At 44.3% G+C, this 21,791-nt stretch overlaps 1 protein-coding gene across 3 annotated transcripts in view; it reads left to right on the top strand.

Moving 5' to 3' along the window:
- The first annotated feature begins 381 nt into the window (after positions 1-381).
- The window catches only part of ZFYVE1 (zinc finger FYVE-type containing 1), a 30,816-nt gene continuing 9,406 nt past the window's right edge, over positions 382-21,791 (top strand). Inside the window, exons 1-5 of one of the 3 annotated variants that reach the window (XM_051621042.1) lie at positions 574-819; positions 1,481-1,677; positions 1,809-2,350; positions 17,338-17,842; positions 19,693-19,907. In XM_051621042.1, the coding sequence (XP_051477002.1) occupies positions 1,853-2,350; positions 17,338-17,842; positions 19,693-19,907 (1,218 nt within the window). In that variant the 5' untranslated portion in view covers positions 574-819; positions 1,481-1,677; positions 1,809-1,852. Of the gene's footprint in view, positions 489-571; positions 820-1,480; positions 2,351-17,337; positions 17,843-19,692; positions 19,908-21,791 lie in introns of those variants that run through there. The other 2 variants (XM_051621041.1, XM_051621043.1) reach the window with 2 other exon arrangements.

Consider the following 21,791-nt stretch of genomic DNA (forward strand, 5'->3'; position numbering starts at 1 on the left):
GGCAGGGCCAGCCGGCACCACCATGAACCCGCCCGCACGGGGCGAAAGTAAAGCCACAGGGCAAGAAAACCCCTGGGGACGGCGACCGGGCCAGGAGCACCGCGGCTGCCCCGGGACGCCCTCGGCCGCCCGTCCCGCCGAGCGCCCGCCCCGGCCCGCCCCGCCAGCGACATGGCGGCCTCGCCGCCCCGTCCCGCCCCGGGACCTGCAGCTCCCGGCAGGCCCGCCGCGGGCCCGACGGGGCAGTCCCCGGGCAGCTCTCCGGACGCAGCGGCGGGACCCCGGACTACAACTCCCGGCGTGCCAGGGCGGCCCCGCCTCCTGCCCGCCGCCTTCCCGTCCCCGCGGTCAGAAAATAACCCTGGAGTTCCCTGCGATCAGCTGATCCCGGCTGACAAGGAGGGGAGCGGGCGGAGGGCGGCGGGGGCGCGGGTCCTGCCCTGCCCTGCCCTGCCCGGCCCGGCGCTCCCAGCCGCCTCGCCTGCATGGTGGGCTCGCCGCCCCGGCCCCTGGGGGAGGAGGACCGGGACACCCCCCCGTGCGCGGTGGGGGCGGGCGGGGGGGAGGAGGAGGAGGAGGAAACGGCGGCCGGGACCCGACTCCTTAGTCACCGGCTGCTGGCGGGAGGAAGGGGAAGAAAGGTGGCCGCCGGCTTGTAAACAATAGCCCGGCTCGCGGCGCCCGGTGCCGCGCCGCCTTTGTTCCCGGCGCCGCCGCAGCTCCCTGCGCGCTGCCGCGGCTCGGCGGGAGGGCGCCGGCGGCTCCGCGCTGCCCCCCGGGCCGCCGCGCCGCACCAGCCGGCGCCGGGCGCAGCCCCAGGTAGGTGCGGGGCGCTGGCACCGGCGTTACGTAACGCGGCGGGGGGCGCCCGCCCTCCCCCTCCCCCGCCCGGCCCGGGCGCGGGTGCCGCGGGGCAGGGCTCTCCCGGGGCCGCTGCCCCTGCCCCGGGCCGCCGCCCCTGCCCCGGGCCGCCGGGGCCGCCCAACCGGCCGGGGAGAGCAGGGCGGCGGGGTCAGCCCGCAGCGGGCGCGACCGTGCGGGCTGGGAGGGAGGGGAGGCGGGCGAGGGCCGCTGCGGGCGGGCAGGGCCGGGGCCCCGCGCAGCCCGGCGCTGGCAGGTCGAGACAAAGGCGGCTGGCTGGGTGCGCGGCCCGCCCGTAGCGGGCGCTGGTCCCGGGGGCCCGCTCGGGCAGCTTGGGTGGGAGAGGGTCGCCCAACGCTGCCGGTCGCCGTGCAGCGTTGTTAGCAGGAGCGCACAAAGAGAGCGGGTTTTTGTTTATCTGGCGAAGCACATCAGGAAATTCCCGGCAGATAAATACTGTGAACTCTGAAGGAGGAGCTTGGCTGGGGAGCGAAAGCAGAGAATTTTCTAGTGTTGACACGGTCTTCTGTGTGTCTGTAAATGTATATGCACTTCTGCATTTCTAATGCCTTTTTTTGTCTCTGTGTCACCCGCTGTCACCCTCCGTTCTCTGCTTCAGGGAAGGACTTGCCCTGTCTGCTGAAGTACAGACCAGGCTGGGTGCTTCTTCTCATGCTGAAAATACGCTGCGCAGCTAAGCAGAGAAGGAACGTGTACCAGCACTTGAGTATCAAAACACGTGAAACCAGCCACTTTCTTCAAGTTTGTTTTGGAGAAAGAAGCCTTCGCCTTGTGCATAACAAGACTGGGAGGCAGGTCAGTGTGTGAATCTTACAGAGACATCTATTGATTATTAAAAATCAAGTGCGGACAGAATTCTTGTTATGTTTCTTTCCCCTGAGAAAATACTGAGTTTGCAACTGACTCTGACACGTATCGTTGTTCAGAACAGAAGCAGGAGGGAAAAATAGTGCTTTAAAGAAATCTGAAGATGAGTGCCCACACACAAACTGCAGAGAAAGGACAGAACACGACACTCCTGTGCCAGGAAAGCTATGTTTGCAGTGGGACAGATGAGGCAATCTTTGAATGTGACGAGTGCAGGAGCCTACAGTGCCAACGTTGTGAAGAAGAGCTGCATCAGTCAGAAAGATTACGGAACCACGAACGGACCCGTATAAAACCCGGCCATGTCCCCTACTGTGACTCCTGCAAAGGTGCCAATGGGAACATAATGCACGCCAGCATGACGGGCTCAAGGCAGATAGCAGCAGTGAGGTGCCAGGTGTGCAAAATCAACCTCTGCGTGGAGTGTCAGAAGAGGACACATGCTGGGGGGAACAGAAGGAAGCACCCTGTCACTGTGTACCATGCTGGCAAAGCCCAAGAGCAGGAAGAGGAGGAGGGAATGGATGAGGAGACCAAGAGAAGGAAGATGACAGAGAAAGTTGTGAGTTTCCTCTTGGTGGATGAAACTGAGGAAATTCAGGTAAGAACTGCTGTGGCTTGTTTGAACGGCCAAGATCCTTTAATTTCTATCTTAGTCTAGCAGGCTGCTGTGATGCATGATTAATATTTGAAGTTTATCTGGCAGCAACAGTAGCAAAATGAGGATAGCCTGCTATGTGGCACTAAGTGAGTATCATGGGCCAAAAAGACACAGTGCTTTGGAGTGGTCTTGCTTGTGAGTTCCTCAAAAGATCAGGTTCATTAAAACCCTGTGTGGGGCAAGAGCCTTCTCTGAGAGGCATGGGAAGTGGAGCTGGTGAAAGAATTAACTCTGTACTGAAACACACACAACTAAGATAGCACTCTCCGTGTAGGATGCTGATCATTCCTGAACAAAACTGAGCTGAGAGATTTGCAGTAGATATCCTGCAAATGAGAGTGCTGGCAGCCAAGATCTTACCTTATGACTAGGAGTAGGCTCATGTAAGACTACAGTGCCCTGCTATCCTCCTTTAACATCAGTAAATCAATCTAGTGTTTAGCAATAGGATACAGTAGAAATAAGGGTCCCAAGTGTGCCATCTCAAAGCATACAGACCCCATGATTAAGCTATATTGCTTGTCACAAATATTTTTCATGTTAGCCTTTTGCTGAAAGAGGGCAAAATTGGACCTCAATTTGGATCAGGTCTTCTGGTAATAGTGGTAGAAATACTAGTTGACTAGGAACAATCTCTGAGGAGGCATTGTTTTAGAATGCCTAGCATTCAATGTATGCAGTTAATTGACTCTTTTGTTGACCCTTACATTTGTCGTGCATAAACAATTTACTAGTGTGAAAACAGCAATATGCAGAAGTCACAGAGCAGGTTAGTTACACAACTAAAAATTCAGCTTAGTCTTCTGGCTTCCAGTTTGTATCCTTCATGTTAAACCTCATTCAGGAGACAGTGAAAGAAAGTGTGTGGTCACCTGAAGACTCAAGATCTGATTGCTGTAATTTAACATATTCATGCTACCAGTAGTCAAAAGAATTGTGATGGTAGTTGGATTGTTGGTAGATTAGTTCTTTTCATTCATCATAGTAAGAATGTGTCTGCCATACATTGCAAGGAAATGTCTTAAGTGTCGTGTATCTATACTACGGAAAAGTGTATATATCTGTATACGTACATTGTAATTGTAGTATATTATCGGTACTTGGGGTCACATTTTGGTCAGTTCAGGTATACTGACTGACAAATTCTCATGGCTTTTGGAGGGGAAAGAGAGGAAAGGATGGCAGTCTTTGCGATGCACTGGCATAGAAAACACACTATGGAAGACACTGTGGCTTTAACTGATTGAGTTCCAAGTGTAGTGGCAGTCCTAAGTTTGTATGCCTCTCCTAACCACACACCCATTTCCTTGTAATGCGTGGCAGATGCAACTATTTCTTGAAGATACAGACTTTTTGAATAATCTTCATCTAGCCACTAGAGCAAGCTCTGAAATGCCTTAGAACAGGGCTGTCCTGGGAGGGTGCTCACAAGCTGTGGCTGTGTGTGGTTGTACCAGTTTAATTTATTGTTATACTTGTGAATCTCTAAGCCTTATCAAGGCAGACTTACAGCAGCCTTTTGCAAGCAAGTGCATTGCTATGTAAATGTCATGGGCAATAAAGCCCACTTTCTTACTGGGACAGCAGTGGTCCTTTATCAGATCATAGCAATTTGATCAGAATAGAGTTGAAAAAGCTCTCACAAAATGATCTTGCTTCTTCATGATGATGTTGAGTCGGAGCTCTTCCATCTGGAGTGATCTTTTCCTCATAGCTGAATGTTTACGTGACATCTCACAGCCAGTCACAAAGCAGTTTGAGAGTTTTCAATTAAAATATTTTCTGGTAGCGGGATATTAAAGAGTGCCTGCTATTATAGTCACGTTCCTGCTAGTGAATGTGCCAACCTTTATTTAGGGAGGACTGTCAGATGACTAGCTAGCTCTGAAGACATCTTCTGTAGAATCTTTTGCTCTTGATAATAGTGAACAGCCAATTAAACTTTAAGAAAGTGATCCTCAGTCTTATGTGCTTGTCATTAGCAAGATTACTGCTGATCAACTGGGGAGAAATCCTCAGAATATTTGTTATTTAAACCAACTTTTTGTCAAAAAATGCCAAAACAGTAATAACTTAAAATGTGGAGATTCAGGATTAGAGAGTGTGTGGCTTTTTAAACTCGAACAGACAGGAGAAGGATTTTATCAGCATTGTGGAGTCCAGCTATTTCTAACAGTCTGTTTTCTGACCTTTGGAACTTGAAGATTGTTTCATTAGTTAGGAAATAAGAGAGGAAACTACTGATTTGCTATTGGTGGTAGATTCTGCCATAGCAATGTTAAATGCTAGTCCTACGTAATTAATTAGAACGACTTATGCTGTTGAGCCGACTTGATGGATTGAGATACTAGTACTCATGGATGTATGTGTGTTTATAAACCTCTAACTTGAAAGTAGTTCATTGACATGGGAACACAAGTCAAAGGGTTTTCTTTCATAGTTTCCTTTGGAATTTAGAGTTGTTAAGCTCAAGTGGCTAAGTCTCATCTTATTGTTCCTGTTGGTTTTCTGGAGGTGACAGCTCTGAAACTGAAGGACATTTATCATGCATAAGCAATGACTGAGCTAGTTCCAGATCCAGAAGCAATGTAGATTAATCCATAAGGAGTTGTGCCAGAGAAAATTAGTTTAGCTGAGAGGTGGACATTCTCAGCTTGGGCGCAGCACTGCACTGATACAGCTATGATAATTCTGGGATCTGCATAATTGTCTTTCTGCCATGGCGCACAGCTGTGCTGGCCTGCTCAGAGCTGGTTTGAAACTTTCTGTGTTTTGCAGACATAGCCATAAGCTCATAAAGCTGAGGACTTGTTGTGCTTGTTTTGGATCCACTTAGTCGGGAGAGGTCCTGTTTTAAACCAGTGTTCATGAAGCAATTCTTTGTAGAGAATGGATGGTAGTTTTACATTCATATCTGTGTAAGACAGGCTTGTCTCATGTTCCTCATAACAGTACTGTATCTGAGCATCCCAAAAAGAGATTCATTATCTCATGTTAAGAAAATGCTGTTAAAGGTTAAATCCAAGTTTGCACTACAAGTCTGTAGAAGAACCAGAGAGAAAGGCTGTTCCTTGTGGAGACCAACCCCAGCTGTCTGACATACCACACAGTACAATGCTTTGTGACTCGTGAGTTAGTCTCCATCCATCTTGACCTACACCACAAATTCTCCTTTCTTTACTCCAGGAGTATGTGCCCTCATAAGGCAATACTGATTTGTACTGTCAGAAAACAAATCTTGTCCACATTTTGCAAATAGGCATCACCTGCAGTTTAGACACCATTCTAGGTCTGTTTTCTCAAGCTGAGTGTAGTTTCTCTTTATGCAGTATTAAACTTTTTGGCCTTATATATTGCATAAATAATGCTGAGACTTCAATCAAGTTGTTCTTTATAATTGCAGCATCTGTTTGTTAATTGGCTCTGACATAGTCTGTCTTCCTTGCTCATCTCTACCCAAAATGATAGTGGAGATTGCTTCCTCAGTCAATTGCTTTGGTCTTGCCACTGCTCATTACATCTTCCACATCTCCTCTTAGCCCTGTTATATGCAAACAGTGTGCCTTCTTATTGTGTGTGTGTAAATCCTCCAACTGAATCTTCTTGATCTGCTCTGTCAAGATGTCAGCTTTCCTTTCTTGTTTGAAACTTAAGCAAGTTACAGACAAGCATCATTGTGCTGTCACTAGTGCTGCTCCTTGCACACAGGAGGCACTTCCCTTAAGAACTTAAAGAATCAATTCATTAATCTTGTTTAAAACTCCTCAATGCTCATGAATCTATTAAGAAAAACACAGCCAAATACAATAGTAAAAACATGACTCAGGTTAGGAGAGTTGTTTCAAGTCTTGATACTGTCTCACTGTCTCTTGAACTTTTCCACTGGTCTATATCTTGTCTTTGTCTTTTGTACTTATTTTTATGTAGTTTCTGAAACATTTTCCATTTTTGCTTTGTCTTTATACAAGACCTTTGCAACAGAGCTCTTGAGAGTTGTGTATCAGTTGTACAGTGAACTCTATTTATTGCTACTTCTGAAGTAAGGGAGAAGAAATGCTTAACAACACATAACAACTTGATATATTTTTCTTGGGGAACAGATGTTGAGAGTTCTCCCCACAGGATCAGAATTTGGTTGTGGTGTCACTAATGGCTTCTATGATAACATTTTGTCCAAAGCCCTAATTAAGAACTTGGTGCATATATTTTATAGAAGTAGAGACTTTTCCTGGACCCCAGAAGATAGAAGACATGTTTGATTGTTACTAGTTTGTCTTAAGGGTTCACTGATCTTTGACCAGAAATAGCTGCCACAAGAAATTGGGATTTCTGGGTTGTAAAGAAAAATGAAAGGTATTGACTTTGTATCCTGCCTTACCAAGAAGACAGGAAGAAAGTTTTTCTACTAACTAGAAATAAAAATAATAGCCCCAGCAGCATAATTCTATGTGGGAGAAAGGAGCATACATTTATTACTAGGTCTCCCCCAACATACTCACTATGAGCTTCCTTTCTTCAGTTAGCAGGGTCTTTGAGTTTTGCCAGTAGGCCCCATTCCTTGAGTTCTTTTTATTCCTACTAACGGAGTTAGACACCTAAAGAATGAAGCTCTTTCCCTCAGTAATACTGAGCAGGATCTATATAATGCTTTGCAGTCACTTTGGATGATGCAGAATGAGCTGTATCTCTTATTTAAATGCAGGCCATTTTATACAATCACTAAATAACCAGCCTCTAACAGTGTTCTCCTCTGTCCCCTGTTGTTAAAAAGTTACAGGCACAGAGTGATAACTCTTTAGGGGTGCTAGCTGCTTCACTTTTCTCCCACTGTAAAGCTGATGAAAGCACCACAATTTTTCCTCATTACCTACTGCTCTGAGTCTGGCTGGCCAAAGTCTAGGGGTGAGGGAATGGAGAGTCACTAGGAATGCTTTTTCCTAGTCAAGTATTCATTGTCAGTCAGTGCACACTAATGATGTCTTCTCTCCTAAGAGACGATCACAATCTCTAAGTCTGATTGCTGGCCACTGTAGTAGAAAAGCATTTGTATAGCAAATAGTGTTAGTTCCCATGACATTCTTGCTTGATTTGCTGTTGGGGGAATGTTTTTGGTTTGTGCTTTAGGGTAGCATAGTCAGCTGTACGTTTCTAGGAATTTTAGTCTGTATTCTGTAAACTGAAGAGTCACAGCTGGTGTGTTTGCCATGGATGTAGAGGAGGAAGAAGAGTAGAAGGATCCAAGTTTTTTAGGACGGTGTGATCTGTCGGACCAGGATATGTAATTTCTGTGTCTCATCACTGTTGCTGTACTATTGATGAGTTTTCCTCCTCTGTGCTTCAAAGAGCTTTTCTTGCCAAAGTATTTTTGGGAGTTTGCTGTCCTACACTTGAGGAATTTTTCTCTTATTACTTTGTTATTTTTCAGTATACCTCCCATCCCAGTCTGTTACCAGTTTTGAAGTTCCCTCTACTGCACTAAAGTGCACTGTTTTTTCTGTCCTTGGAACAAAGTAAAAATTACTTAGCAGTTATTTGTTAGTGTTCTTCTTCCACTGGACATATACCAGTATTTTTTAAGAGTATTTTTAGGTGATGGGAAAGGAGTCATCTATTTAACAAATGCACAGCTCCATTAACAGTCTCAGGCTGACTCCTAGCTAATTTGAACACAAGCACTTACAAATACTACTTTTCCCTGGAACTGATCTTACACCTTCATCATAATGCAGTTCTATCACACAGCCAGCTCTCAATCCATCTCATAACTGGAGTGACTATTTCCTAGGAAGAGTGGAACTATAATACACTTAAGTTTGTAAATGCCTCTTTTAACAAAGACAGTGGTATGCAGCAATGTTCACACAGGTAATCCAGTTACCCTTAGTATTGAGAAAGATGAATAGCATGAGCTCACTCAGTGACTTAATGTCTTCTGGGCAAGTCTCTTCACCTGGGTGTGGTCTCTGCTGCCTCAGCTGTGACACTGGGGTGGTAACTGGTAGCTGTGTGGCCAAATTAACATCCATGGAGAACTTGAAAGGTACTTTGGATACAGAGTAATGACTTCTGCTTCATTGTTTACTCTTATCTTAAAGTGTTAGATGACACTCTTAAATTTGTGTTATTTCTACAGCAGCTGTGCTTACCTTGGCCTATGCTAGTTCTGAGTTCTTACAAAAGTAGTTTTTCAGCTAGCAAACAGGTTACTGGGCTTTCTAGTCTTACTCCTGCTTTCAGAAGTTTTGTGTAACATAGCTGTCATTTACAAAGGTAAATTATCAGGAAATAGCAATATTTCAATCAATATTGCTTCTTGGGTTAGGGAGGAGCCTACTAAAATTGAATTACCTCTCATCCTCTTATGTTTTTTCCACCACTGTCGTAAAACTTTTGAAATAAGGTCTTTCTCTTTGGGTAGGGTTGTTAAGCAGGATTTAACTGTTATCTCTTTGTCTCTTTCAGGTAAGAGCCCTATAATAGCTAGATACGAGCTTCAGACATGGACAGTCTGCACCCTTCGTTGCAGGGACCTGTAGGTCCTCTTGAGACTCAGTCTGTTAGGTTCTGTACAGGAGCCATGAAGCTCCTGTCCCTGAATTCCTTTGGCAGAGCTGTGGGAAGGAACCAGATAACTTTGATCTGAAAGAGATTCAGTTCAGGGACACTATTTTCATGGGTGTATGCAGAGCCTAACAGAATAAATCTCAGCCAAACCCATTGGTGCTACTGCAGTGAAGGCAAATAAGCAGGTACAAAAAAATTCGGAAAACACCCCTTAATAGACATGCTCTTCTTTGGTTGAGCCAGGCCTGCACCCAGCATGGGGAGTAAGACCAAGAGTAGCTGAAGCTGAGGAGAAGTGTAGGAAACTAACCTTAAATCCTCAGTGTGTCTGTCCTCTCCTTAATTTTGCCCTCCCTGCATCTGCTGTCAGGTCACTCCATTTGGGCTTGAGGCTCTGCGGAACTCCGATCCTGAAAATGCTGATGTCCACTGACAACTTGGCTGAAGTATAGATTACTGAGGACAGTAATGATAAATATATTTAAGTGTTTGCTGGGTCAGTGATTAATAACTTCTGAATACCAAATTGTAACTACTGGTATAACATATGCAATCTTAGAAACCACTGGTATTTCGAGAAGACTCTTCCAATCTACCATAAAATGTTTACATAGTAATAAGTAACTCTTTGAGCAGTAGAACTAATGAGTCTAATTTCTGAGGTAACTGCCTCCCATTATCCAGTGCTCATCCACATCTTTGGGGTAAAGCCGTGTATATGCTATCGTGCAGCAGCCAGGATGCTCACTGGCTAGCAACTAGAGGTGTGAGTGCTCAGCTTAGCACTGTATGTTGGTGGCTGTGTGGAGCATACAAGAGAGAAGCTTTTTCCTCAGAAAGGCTATTAGAGTCTTTCTTTTCTACTCCACTGTTTATTTGTATGGAACTTCAAGGAAATTTATGGTTTAGGGGTGTTTACTTATCTATCAAATATGTCTGTGTAATTTGATTATGGAATATAAGTTATACGTGGAAGACTCAAGTGATGGCATAAATGACATTTTCCATGGGAAGTAATGCAGAAAAAAAGGTATAGGGGAAAAACTAGGGTATGAAACTACAGCTGCTTGGACATAAGTCAGCCTTGATTCTTCTTGAGCACCTGCTTGTGATCAAAATCTTCCCTCTTTGGAGGCCTCTAAAAGCTAGGAGGTAGTAATGACCTCCTGAGGTTCCTTCCAACCTTAAATTAGTCTATCAGAAACAGGTTTTTAATTGTGATTTTCTTACTTGGTAGCAAGAAATATTTGGGAATATCAACAAAAAAGTTTCTCCTGGGGCAAAAGACTGTAGTTTCCAGATCTTCTTTATAGCCTGTTGCCCTTGAGTTGCTGAGGTAAGCCAGATGCATTCATTCAATTTACATTCATGCACTGACTTTCTGGGAGTGATTGTGAGAAGCTCTGCAGAGATACAAACTCTGGGCTCAACGCAGTGCTGTGGTGCAGATTATTCCTCTCAATTTTCTCTTACAGGCTGTAGTTAAAGGAAGAAATCTGCTTTGTACGTTTCTCTTGTTTTTTTGTCTTCAGTGTAGACTGAAGTTCTGATGTAGTGATCTAGCAGTAGGATCTGGAGCTGTAGGCAGTGCATCCATAAGACTTCTGTGTGAATCCACCTCTGGATAGGAACTCAGTTATTTTAGAATTAAAACAAAACTGCCAAAATTTAGAAGCTAAGTCATGAAGAACTGGTCTGTGTTGAGATGTGCTGATGCGACATACCTGTTTCCAGGTTTAATGCTTGGTATGATACTTTGTTCTTAAGATCGATTACCTAAAATTGTCTCATTTTTTTCCTTTTAGAAATTCAGGGCTACTTAAAAGGTTGCAAATCTTGTTTTAGCTTGGTTTATTGTTTCTCCCTCTGATTTCAGGTGTTTGAATTTTTGTAAATATTATCTTTTAAAAATGTTTTCTGAACTGTGAGAAGAATTGCTTGCATTGCCAGTGTTAAGTAATACTTTGAGAGAAATAGTACTTTTTTCCACTTGCTTGTTTTGACCACTTGGACTTGAAGACTGATTTGTTCCAGATGTTTGCAATTTTCTGCTGGTATATATTTGGATGTGCTGTTACAAATCTTATAGCTTATTTTTCCATTCATAAAAAGTGTGTTAAATTTATAGCCTCTTTATTGATGTAGTGGTTGTGTATCAGAAGACACTGTCATGTGCTGGTTGTCAGACAAGTCTAATGACTCATTCATTTAGTTATTTATATGATAGTATCTTACTTGATTGCAGAAGATGTATTTTAGTTATTAAAAATAATCTGTTAAAATCAGGTCAAGCAAAGAGTAAGATTGCACAACACAACAACAAAAGTACCAATGTAAGTCAAAATGACAGTGTAAGACTAGCAAATGAAGGCACTCTGAATACTATGCCAAGCAGTCTTGATTTTTTTATTTTTTTTTTTTAGCTACTGTGTCGTCGTGGCACAGCTCTGGCTTTGTGCACTGCTTCTACAAATGTTAGCAAGCCTAAAGGGTTCATAAAGAGTTTTTAAAGGAGAAAACTATGGTAAAAATGTCTGATTCAGTTAATGTGTTCATTTTGCCTGCAGGCAGAGTTGAAGTTGTATGAGTGCAGGTCATTGGAAACTGCATTCTATTTTATGGATTTTGTTTTTCAGCTTTTAACATGTTATTGCTTTAATAACATTGTTTCCAAGAAATTAATAGGCAGCAATGTAATTTTAGTAGTTCTTTTTTTTTGGTCTCATCCTAAGCAGTTCTACTTATATCATGACTTGGATCTAGGAATCATACTGTGTTAGGTATAATAGATATCCAAGTATGGGTGACAAGGAGGCTTCAGATCTAAATGTGCTTCATGGCAGCATGACATGAGTGTTTGTGTCCACCTTAGAGAGAGACCTTTAGCTATAAAATTCTGTTTTTCCTGCTGAAGACCTTCACCTTCAGTTCAGCTCAGCTTGGATGGAGGGACTGCATGGGGGGCTGGATTACAGTTGTTAACAGAAATGTAGTTAAAACTATAAAAGAAGTCTATCCATGACTCGAACCTATGATGGAGTAAAAACTATTCATTCTAGAAAATAATCTTCTTCTAAGATCTACAGCAAAAGTGTAGACAAGTCTGATAATAGAAATGGCAAACCAGAAGGGACTGGAGAGATACGTCTCTTGTCTTGGGTTAGACATACAAAGTTTTCATTCTCAATTGACATTGTGCGATTTAAGGAAAGTTTCCTATTTGCTCTCTGCCATTTATGTTGGAGTTGTGGAGCTCTTGGGCAACATGGAAGTGGGCCCAGCTGTGGAAACATGAGTCCTTTGCACATCCAGCAGAAGGTGGTATGGTGCAAACTTCTTTAGAGATAGGAAGTAAAAAGGAGAAGCGGGACTTGAGCCCAATGAGGACAAGTACTTCAATACACTTATTACACCCACTCTGACTTTAAATGTCTGAAAGGAACTTGCTCAAGGGAAGTAAATTTGACTACTGGTGCAGGGATTGTTGTGAGTGGATCTTTGAGACTATTATCCCTGATCTCAGCTGTGGTTAAACAAGACAAGTGCATGAGAGCATGGAACACCCATGACATACAAGCATATTCAACAAAAGAAAGGGGTATTTTTTGTTGTTGTTGTTGTTCTATTTAATTGCGTTTTGGTTTTGTTCACCTGCATCATGACACCTCCCACCCCCAACATTCCCCATGCATGAAATGTATTGTAACAGGATGTTGCAGGACCCAAAACTATCACTAGGTTCACAAAGGGTTAGACAACCTCTTGGAGGATAGATCTGCTGGTTCTATACCAAATGTGCGCATCTAGATTTAACTACCACTTGGGAAGTCCTTTGACATCTGACTATTGAAAGCTGGTAAAACATGTTAGGAAACATTTACTCTTTTCATGTCTAAAGTTCTTTCTCACCCATTACCAAGTCCTGTGAGACATGATGTTGGACTAGCTGGACTTTGGTACATTCTTGTGCTCCTGGGTGACCTATTTGTCTGAATCACTCCAGGACACTCCAGAGTTGTGTCCTGCAAGGAAGTCTGAAAGTGCCTACACCCTTAGAAGGGGGTAACAGCTCAATGCTTTGGGTACTCAGATTAACTTTTCTGCTGGAGTGATCTGGATTCTTGATCTGAAACCAACTTTTCTTCTGTCTGGCTCATCAATACAGCTCTTCTTCCCACAATAAGGTGTCCTGGCATCATCAATTGTTAAAGTACATTGACTGCAAATGAAGGCTGGTGGTGTGGACGTTGGCGTTAGCTCAGCTTGGGACTAGTTCAGCTGCAGTGGAGTTTGTGTGAGTTGATTCCTGTTCCTTACTGGTGGGAATGCATTGCATAGCTACTCTTATCCCCGTGGTTCCTATTGTCCTTTGTGTCTTCTGACATTCTTGACTCAGCCTTTTCCACCAGAATAATAACTAGTGCTGCCTGAAGGACCTTTGTTATTAGCTCTCCTGCCAATACTTAAGCAGCTGTTTGAAGGTGGCTGTTTCTTTGAACTGTCCAGGGAGTCTATAACCAGAATGAACAGGTCTGGCCAGGCACTGAGTCTGGCAAAAAGAGAGTCTGCCACCCTTATGGTAAGAAGTTCAGGAGACAGGAGTTAGAATGAAAACTGTCTAGAAAAGAAGTTAATATTCCTTTTTTCTTATGTACAAATAGCATTATTATGTTATCAAATCTTCAAAAGTTTTTAGAAGTTATCCCATGAATCAAGAACTACTTTAATCCACAGAGACATCTCCGGAGACACTAAAAGGAACAGCATCTGTCATCTAAACTGCCTTCCCGATGACAAGCGAATAATCACAGCTACTAAAAAAGCAGAACTTCTCTTGTGCACATGTAACTTGAGTGTATCTTGATGGTCTCCCACAGACACCAGAAAAGACTACTGAGACCGTTTTGGTTTCTGTGTTTCCTGTTTTCTTCCACACTGTGGGGCTGCCTTGAGTGGTTTGAGTCTGTGAGAAGCTGCTGCAGCCCTGCCATCCACAGTTTTTCTTTCTGAAGCTCAATCACAATCTGGCACAATGGTTGTTTTTTCTTTTTTTGGCACACTGATTGTATTTTATTTTCCTTCAAAGTCTGTATGCTGCTGATGGTTTTGACCAGAGCAAATGAGGCTGGCTAAGCCTTAAACTAATATGCTGATCTAAGAATAAACTTGTTCAAAGAAACCATTTACTACCTTCTGGTGTCTGTGGATGATGAGACTTTCCAACTGTACTCTCTGGGAAGGGGGAAAATAGCCAAGGAGCTTCCAGAATTTGAGAGGCAGTTGAGAGGGAATGGAAGCCCTACTCCTTTCAGCTGACAGCGATTCCTCGAGGAGGGAATCATGATGGAGGAGGTGAATTTAATCCTGCTTGAAAAATCTGTCTGTTATGTTCTTCTATGTCACATAACATGTGAATAAAACCTGTTGGAAGAAGAAAAAGCAAATAATAAACAACCATAGCCAGAAACATGAAATCTTTGAAAGTCAAGGCCCTATTCTGCAAGGAAAACAAGGCAGGCTCACATACAGAGCCCTAACCTGCTTCATTGCTTGTTTATCTGTTCCCTGTTGCACTAGTATCGGAACAGAAAATGCCCTATTCTTTAAATATCATGACACTTGTCATTGCACTGCTGCAGGCTTGGGGAAGAGTGGCTGGAAAGCTGCCCAGCAGAGAAAGATCTAGGGGTGTTGGTTGACAGGGGCTGAATATGAGCCAGCACTGTACCCAGGTGGCCAAGAAGGGCAACATCATCTGTTTTGTATCAGCAATAGCATGGCCAGCAGGAGTAGGGAAGTGATTGTCCCCCTGTACTCGGCACTGGTGAGACTGCACTTTGAGTACACTGTTCTGTTTTGGGTCTGCCACTACAACAAAGGTACTGAGGTGCTGGAGTGAGTCCAGAGAAAGGCATTGAAGCTCATGAAGGGTCTGGAGAACAAGTCTTATGAGGAGCTTCTGAGGGAACTGCAGTAGTTTAGTCTGGAGCAAAGTAGGTTTACAGTAGACTTTATTGCTCTCCTGAAAGGAGATTGTAGCAAGGTGGGTGTTGGTCTCTTCTCCCAAGTAACAAGCAATAGGACAAGAGGAAATAGGCTCAAGTTGTGCCAGGGGAGGTTTAGAGTGGATATTAGAAGAAACTTCCCAGGGAGGTGGTTGAATCACTATCCCTGAAGGTATTTCAAAGATAGATAGGTGTGGTGCTTAGTAATATGGTTTAGCACTGGACTAGATGATTTTTAAGGTCTTTTCCAACCAAAAAAATTCCAAGATTCTATTATTTAATCTATGTGAAGTCAAAGAGAAGTTGTCTGCTGAAGGTACTACTTTTGGTAGTAGTGCTACTACTAGTCTTTTTTGTGTGTGTGTGTTTTTGTTTTGATTTTTATTTTTTTAAATGAAAGCACAATACAGTAAATTATCAAATGGATCACTGAGGTAGCTGTGGCACTTATGTAAAAGCCAGTTTGTAGAAGACAACCAGGGGATCAGGTCCAGCCAACATGGATTTAAGAAAGAAAGGTCCTGCCTGACTAATCTCATCTCCTTCTATGACTGGGTGACCCGCCTAGTGGATGAGGGGAAGGCTGTGGACATGGTGCCTCGACTTCAGCAAGGCCTTTGACACAGTCTCCCACAGCATCCTTCTGGAGAAGCCAGCAATCCACGGCTTTGACAGGTGCACCCTTTGCTGGGTCAAAAAGTGGTTGGATGACCAGGCCCAGAGAGTGATGCTGAATGGAGCTGCATCCAGCTGGTATCTGATGACCAGCAGAGTCCCCCAGGGATCAGTACTGGGTCCAGTCCTATTCAGCATCTTTGTTGACGACCTGGATATGGGGATTGAGTCCACCTTCAGTAAGTTTGCAGATGACACCAAGCTGTGGGGGAGTGTTGGTCTGCCAGAGGGTAGGAAGGAGCTGCAGGAGGACCTGGACAGGATGAGTCGATGGGCCAAGGTCAATGGGATGAGGTTCGACAAGACCAAGTGCAGGGTCCAGCACTTTGGCCGCAATAACCCCAGGCAGCGCCACAGACTGGGGGAAGAGTGGCTGGAGAGCAGCCCAGCAGAGAGGGACCTGGAAGTGCTGGTTGACAGCCAGTTAAACACGAGCCAGCAGTGTGCCCAGGTGGCCCTGAAGGTCAATGGCATCCTGGCTTGTATCAGGAATAGTGAGGCCAGCAGGAGTAGGGATGTAATTCTCCCCCTGTACTCAGCACTGGTGAGGCCTCACTTCGAGTACTGTGTGCAGTTCTGGGCCCCTCACTTCAAGAAGGATACTGAGGTGCTGGAGCAGGTCTAGAGGAGAGCAACAAGGCTGGTGAAGGGACTAGAGGGAAAATCTTATAGGGATAGGCTGAGGGAGCTGGGGTTGTTTAGCCTGGAGAAGAGGAAACTCAGGGGGGACTTTATCAGTCTCTTCAACTATCTGAAGGGAGGTTGCAGTCGGGTGGGGGCTGGGCTGTTTTTCCAGGCAACTAGCAACAAGACAAGAGGGCACGGCCTGAAGCCGTGGCTTAGGTTGGATATTAGGAAGTACTTCTTCATGGAGAGGGTGATCCCACATTGGAATGGACTTCCCAGGGAAGTGGTGGAGGCACTGGAAAGCACATCCAGGAAAGTCTGGATGTGGCACTTAGTGCCATGGTCTAGCTGGTGGTGTTGGTCATAGGCTGGACTTGATGATCTTAAAGATCTTTTCCAGCCTTGGTGATTCTGTGACCTGCATCAGCTACCTGACTCTGGTGCTCAATTTTGTTTTCTTCTTCTCTGCCCCTCCTTCCAGTTGAAGGATCTATCAGTTAGAGAGCAGCAGGAGTGGGACAGACTGGGAGAGCCCCCAGATGTGGATAGATGTAGCACAGCTGCATAGAGGAGCTTTTTCTCCATAAACAGGTGCTCAACTTCTGTGGATGAGACAAGTTAAGATGACAAAAGCACTCCCCTGTTTGGCACCTGAATTTGGATGCTTGCCAGCAGACCAATGCTACTGAGAGTGTCTGCCATGCTCCAAGTAGCTGTGCTGGCAGACTGGGAATTAGGTTGCGCTCCCTTCTCTGGAAGAGCTGCCTCAGGGAATGGGGTGAGGTACAAGAGGTTTCACTAGACAGGTAATCACAGTGAGGCATCTCCTCCAAAACAGTTACATGGTGGAACAGCCTAAATCCCATTAATGTGCACTTGTTACAAGACTGCTTTCTAATCTTTTGCATTGAAATTCTTGTTGCTTCAGAAACTTATGGTGAAATCTGAACAGGATGTAATTGCTCTGGTTCATTTTATTAATCCTGAAACCAGCTGTATTTTCAGTGTTGTCTACTCCAACTGCATGGATATAATGTTTTTCTCTTTTATTTGAAGGTAAGGAATGAAGAAGACTTTATTAAGAAACTGGACTGCAGTCCTGACCAGCATCTAAAGGTAGTGTCCATCTTTGGGAACACGGGGGATGGCAAGTCTCACACCCTTAATCACACTTTCTTCTATGGCCGGGAAGTCTTCAAGACGTCTCCAGCCCAAGAATCTTGCACAGTTGGAGTCTGGGCAGCCTATGACCCTGTCCGCAAAGTGGTGGTAATTGATACAGAGGGCCTACTGGGGGCCACCGTGAACTTGAGCCAGAGAACTCGGCTGCTGCTGAAGGTCCTGGCCATCTCTGATCTTGTCATCTACCGTACTCGTGCTGACAGGCTCCACAATGACCTCTTCAAATTCCTTGGTGATGCCTCGGAGGCTTATTTAAAACATTTCACCAAGGAGCTAAAAGCTACCACAGCCCGCTGTGGCCTAGATGTTCCTCTGTCAACTTTGGGTCCGGGTGTCATCATCTTTCATGAGACTGTGTACACCAAGCTCCTGGGCTCTGGTGAGTAGGCAGTAAGATCCTGAATTACAATGTGCTACATGTTATCTATAAATTATCAGGTTTCACTGAATATTCACTATTCTTTAATACTATGCAGAAGATGTGGTTTGGGTTTTGCTCTCACTTGTTCCAGTCTGGGGGCCAGGCTTTGGAAAAAGTGGAGCATTCCCTGATAGCAATCTGACTACCCCAGACCAGCTAGAATAATCCTCTTAGCCAGCTGGAAATCAGTACTGTCTAGTCATGATGGCAGTTCTGTCAGCTGTAGGAGAGGCCATCGTGTAAGATCATGAGTATGGGTGATATGGCAGGCAAAGGTGAAAACTGAGGTTTGGCATAAAACTGTATGTAGGATCTAGAATGGGCAAGAATAATTAAATTGATGAACTTCAGTACTCACAGTGCCCTCATTCTACTATTTTAAATTACCATACCAGTGTCATTCTAAGGCTGATGTGAGATTGGGACTGAGGGTCTGGTAGCACAGAGCTGATGGTTTAACAGAACTTTTCTGCGTGCAAGTATCTGATAGGGCCAAAGTAGAAGGCCTGGCATGCTATTATTCCCATTGCTTTCAGTGTTCTTCACCAGTACTTTCAACTTAAGTACTTGATCGTGCATGAGTAAATGGTGTACTTCATTTGTATGACTGAGTGAAATGCACTGTCCTACAGAAGTCAGGGCATGTTTTGGTTTTGACTATGCAGGGATGTAAATTTCTTCCCTGGCCTCATTTTTTCCATGTTTCAAAAGGCATGATGAAACCTTTCTTCATTCTGTCCATTTCTGATGAGCAAGAGCCCTAATGAATTGGCCTGCAGTAACTGAGGCTCAGTTCTGCTCTCTGTGAACATCTGGGAGTCTTCTGCCATGGAATACCACAGCAGCTCTCTGCTGGCCCACATTCACATTCTGGCTTTTCTATTCAGTGAGGTCTTGAGCTGGTAGAAGAACTTGGCATTTTTTCTGGTTATTAGTAGAGTGCCTCCTTAAATACTTCTAACTTAACCTGCCAAGGCAGTTCCTTTTCTTACCAATATGCAGATCAGCAATTTAGAGTTTCATATGGTTGTTGAAACTTGCTGTTTCAGCAGGTTGGATTTAGTGACCCATAATGATAGTTGCACCAGTATGCAAAGTCAAGATAGTAAAAAATAATATTTTTTTATGGTCACTTCTGATCACAGTAGGAATAGGAAAGAAAGCTCTTAGCAGGTGGATTTGCAGCAAGCTGTAAACATCTGTCTTGATGGATAATTGAGATAAGTGTGGTGGAGGGGCTTGCCTTATTCTGAAATGTACAGCAGGTACTTGGAAGCAGGCAGAATGTGGCCAGCTCTATGGAGTGTGACCTGATGTGCCCAGTTCTGAAGGGCTTCACCGTATAAAAAGGCTTGATAGGGGCTTAGTCTTCCTTGCTATAGGGTTGGCATGAAGAGTAAGCAGCCCACGTAAGGTTCATGTCCTCCACTTGTCAGGTGCTATAACTAGGTATAGCAAGTTATGGTCTGCTGAGAAGAGCTAACAAGTGTGCTGACATGGAGTATCCTCATATTGCTTCTTATTCTGGGTGTCTGTGTTTCCAAACCTAAATGTTTCTGGTTTTACTTGTGGAACTTGGTTTCAGAATCTAAAGCTGTGTATCAAAAAACAGAGACAACTTTTGGAAACAGTTTGTTTCTTTTCCTGCTTGTAAACTATAAGTGCATTCCAGATGTATTAGAAGGTTTAATGCAAAAAAAAAACCAACCAAACAACTAGCACTGTGTTGCATATGAAAGTACTGTGCGGTTTAAATATTGTTTTAAACCATCAGTTGTTTATGTACTTGCTGATACTCTTATATACAGATCATCCTTCTGAGGTTCCTGAGAAGCTCATTCAGGACCGGTTTCGGAAGCTAAGCTGTTTTCCTGAGGCTTTCAGCTCAATCCACTACAAGGGAACAAGGACGTACAATCCTCCAACAGATTTCTCTGGACTTAGGCGAGCTGTGGAGCAGCAGCTGGAGAACAATACCACTCGATCGCCTAGACAGCCTGGGGTTATCTATAAAGCACTAAAAGTAAGTGGAGATAAGTTCTTCACAATCTTTATTGGTATTGCTGTTGCTGGTAACTGTCAGTTGCAGCTAATAAAGGCAGGGCATGTGAACCAGTGATGCAGACTTGCAGATATCTGAAGATAAAGCAAGTCTTCCATGAAGATAATTTTTCTGTAACAGCAGGTAGGCTGGGTAGGTTTGGGTTTTTTTTTTCTTTAAAACAAACACCCTAGCAAAGACCCTGAGAGGTCCGGAAAAGCTGAAGAGCAAAACAGAGCAAAATCAAAAAACTGAGCTGGGAATAATAAAATAACTGATATGAGTGACAAGCACTTACTGACAGTGATTTACAAACAGGAGGCCCAGAAGGAGTTACTGGTGAAGTTCTAAGGATGGCCTCAGAACAAGGGGAGGGAATGCATGAGACTTGGAGTGAGATAGTAGCTGGCAAAACCTAGCGCTGAGTGTAGAGTAACCCAAAGGCTAAGAGGCAAAAAGGAGGAGGGAGGTGGGTTGGTAGCTAGTAAACAAGATGGAATCAAGCCAAATGTTGTATCATTTCAGAGGTGCAGCATCAGATCAGAAGGCTGATGAAAAGGAACTGGGAGAGCCACTGGTGATTTTCTTAGAAGGTTCACCTTGCTAGGATGTCAGAGGGATTTTTGGGTCTTCAAGTTTGCAGTCTGTCCTACAAGTTTTCATGCATCGCTACCACTGCATGATTAGCATAGTATTTTCATTGGCCTGAAGAGCACAGCTGTCATCAGGGAGGGGCTGGCAGAGCTGGGGCATATCTGCAGAAGAAGGTAGTGTTAGCAGTTTTCCCTGATGGTAGCCACAGCTGTTGGAACAGATAATTCCAGTTTCTCTGTATTTTGGGGTAGCTGAGGCACAGAAGTAAGTGTCAGGGTGGCATATACACGGTTCCTTGCATTAGGGAGCAGACAGGCAGCAGGGGGAAAATGGCTGGGGTGGTTAGTTCCAGTTTAATTTCTAGGACTTTATTGCAGAAATCAAGTAATTCAGTTTCAGAATGTCCAGTGAAGTGGTTGCTGTATTCAGATCACTACTTAACTACAAATTCACATCTTTTTCTTCACTTCCTGAGGACACAGGCTTGCTAGAGATCTATGTTCATTTCCTCTAATTTTTTAATCCGTTGGCCAGTATCAGTCAAGCTTGAAAGAGATCTTAAAGATAATTTCCTTGAAATTCTGTGAAATCAGATGTCTATGTAGGGATTTTGCCTGGGAGAAGCTGTGGTGGGAGATACATGTGTATCTTGTGTGTATATGCAGTCAAACCTTGTTAGACAGCAGAGATGCTGCCCCACTCCCTGGGAGGGGAGAGGGAGGAAGAGAAAGCCAGGCAACCACTGTAGTTGCCTCAGCTGTGGGAAGAGTTTCAGTTAGACCTTATGCCTTCAAAGATCTCCATCAAGAAAAAACCTAACCACCTGCTTTGCTTTTTAAACTGTATTTTTTACATAACACCCAAAAGAATGGAGAGGTTAAGTGTGCCACAGCTAAAGACTGATTTAATCTGAGAACAGATGTTACCAGGAAAGGGAACAAATCCCTTTGTTCTCAGTCTTGCAGTTTCACCAGAGAAGAGCAATTGTTCAAGGGGCCAGAGGAAAGCTCAGGGCAGCACTTCCTGAGCTGGGGGACAAAGACTGTGTCCTCATATACTGTGAGAAATGACTCCAGTTTTCTTCCGGAGGTTTCCAGAATGCAAAGCCCTTTTAGCAAGCACCCTACTATTTTGGGCATGGGTTGTATGCAGAGGTGGATGCAATCTTCTACTAGCCATTTCAGCTATAAAATTCAAGGGCAGGAGGAAAGGAGAAGAGTAAGTATCTTACAAGCACTCAAGTCACTTCCATAAAAGTGCATGGTTGTTTTC

Source organism: Apus apus, chromosome 5 (genome assembly GCF_020740795.1).
Source record: "Apus apus isolate bApuApu2 chromosome 5, bApuApu2.pri.cur, whole genome shotgun sequence".
Taxonomy (NCBI): Eukaryota; Metazoa; Chordata; class Aves; order Apodiformes; family Apodidae; genus Apus; species Apus apus.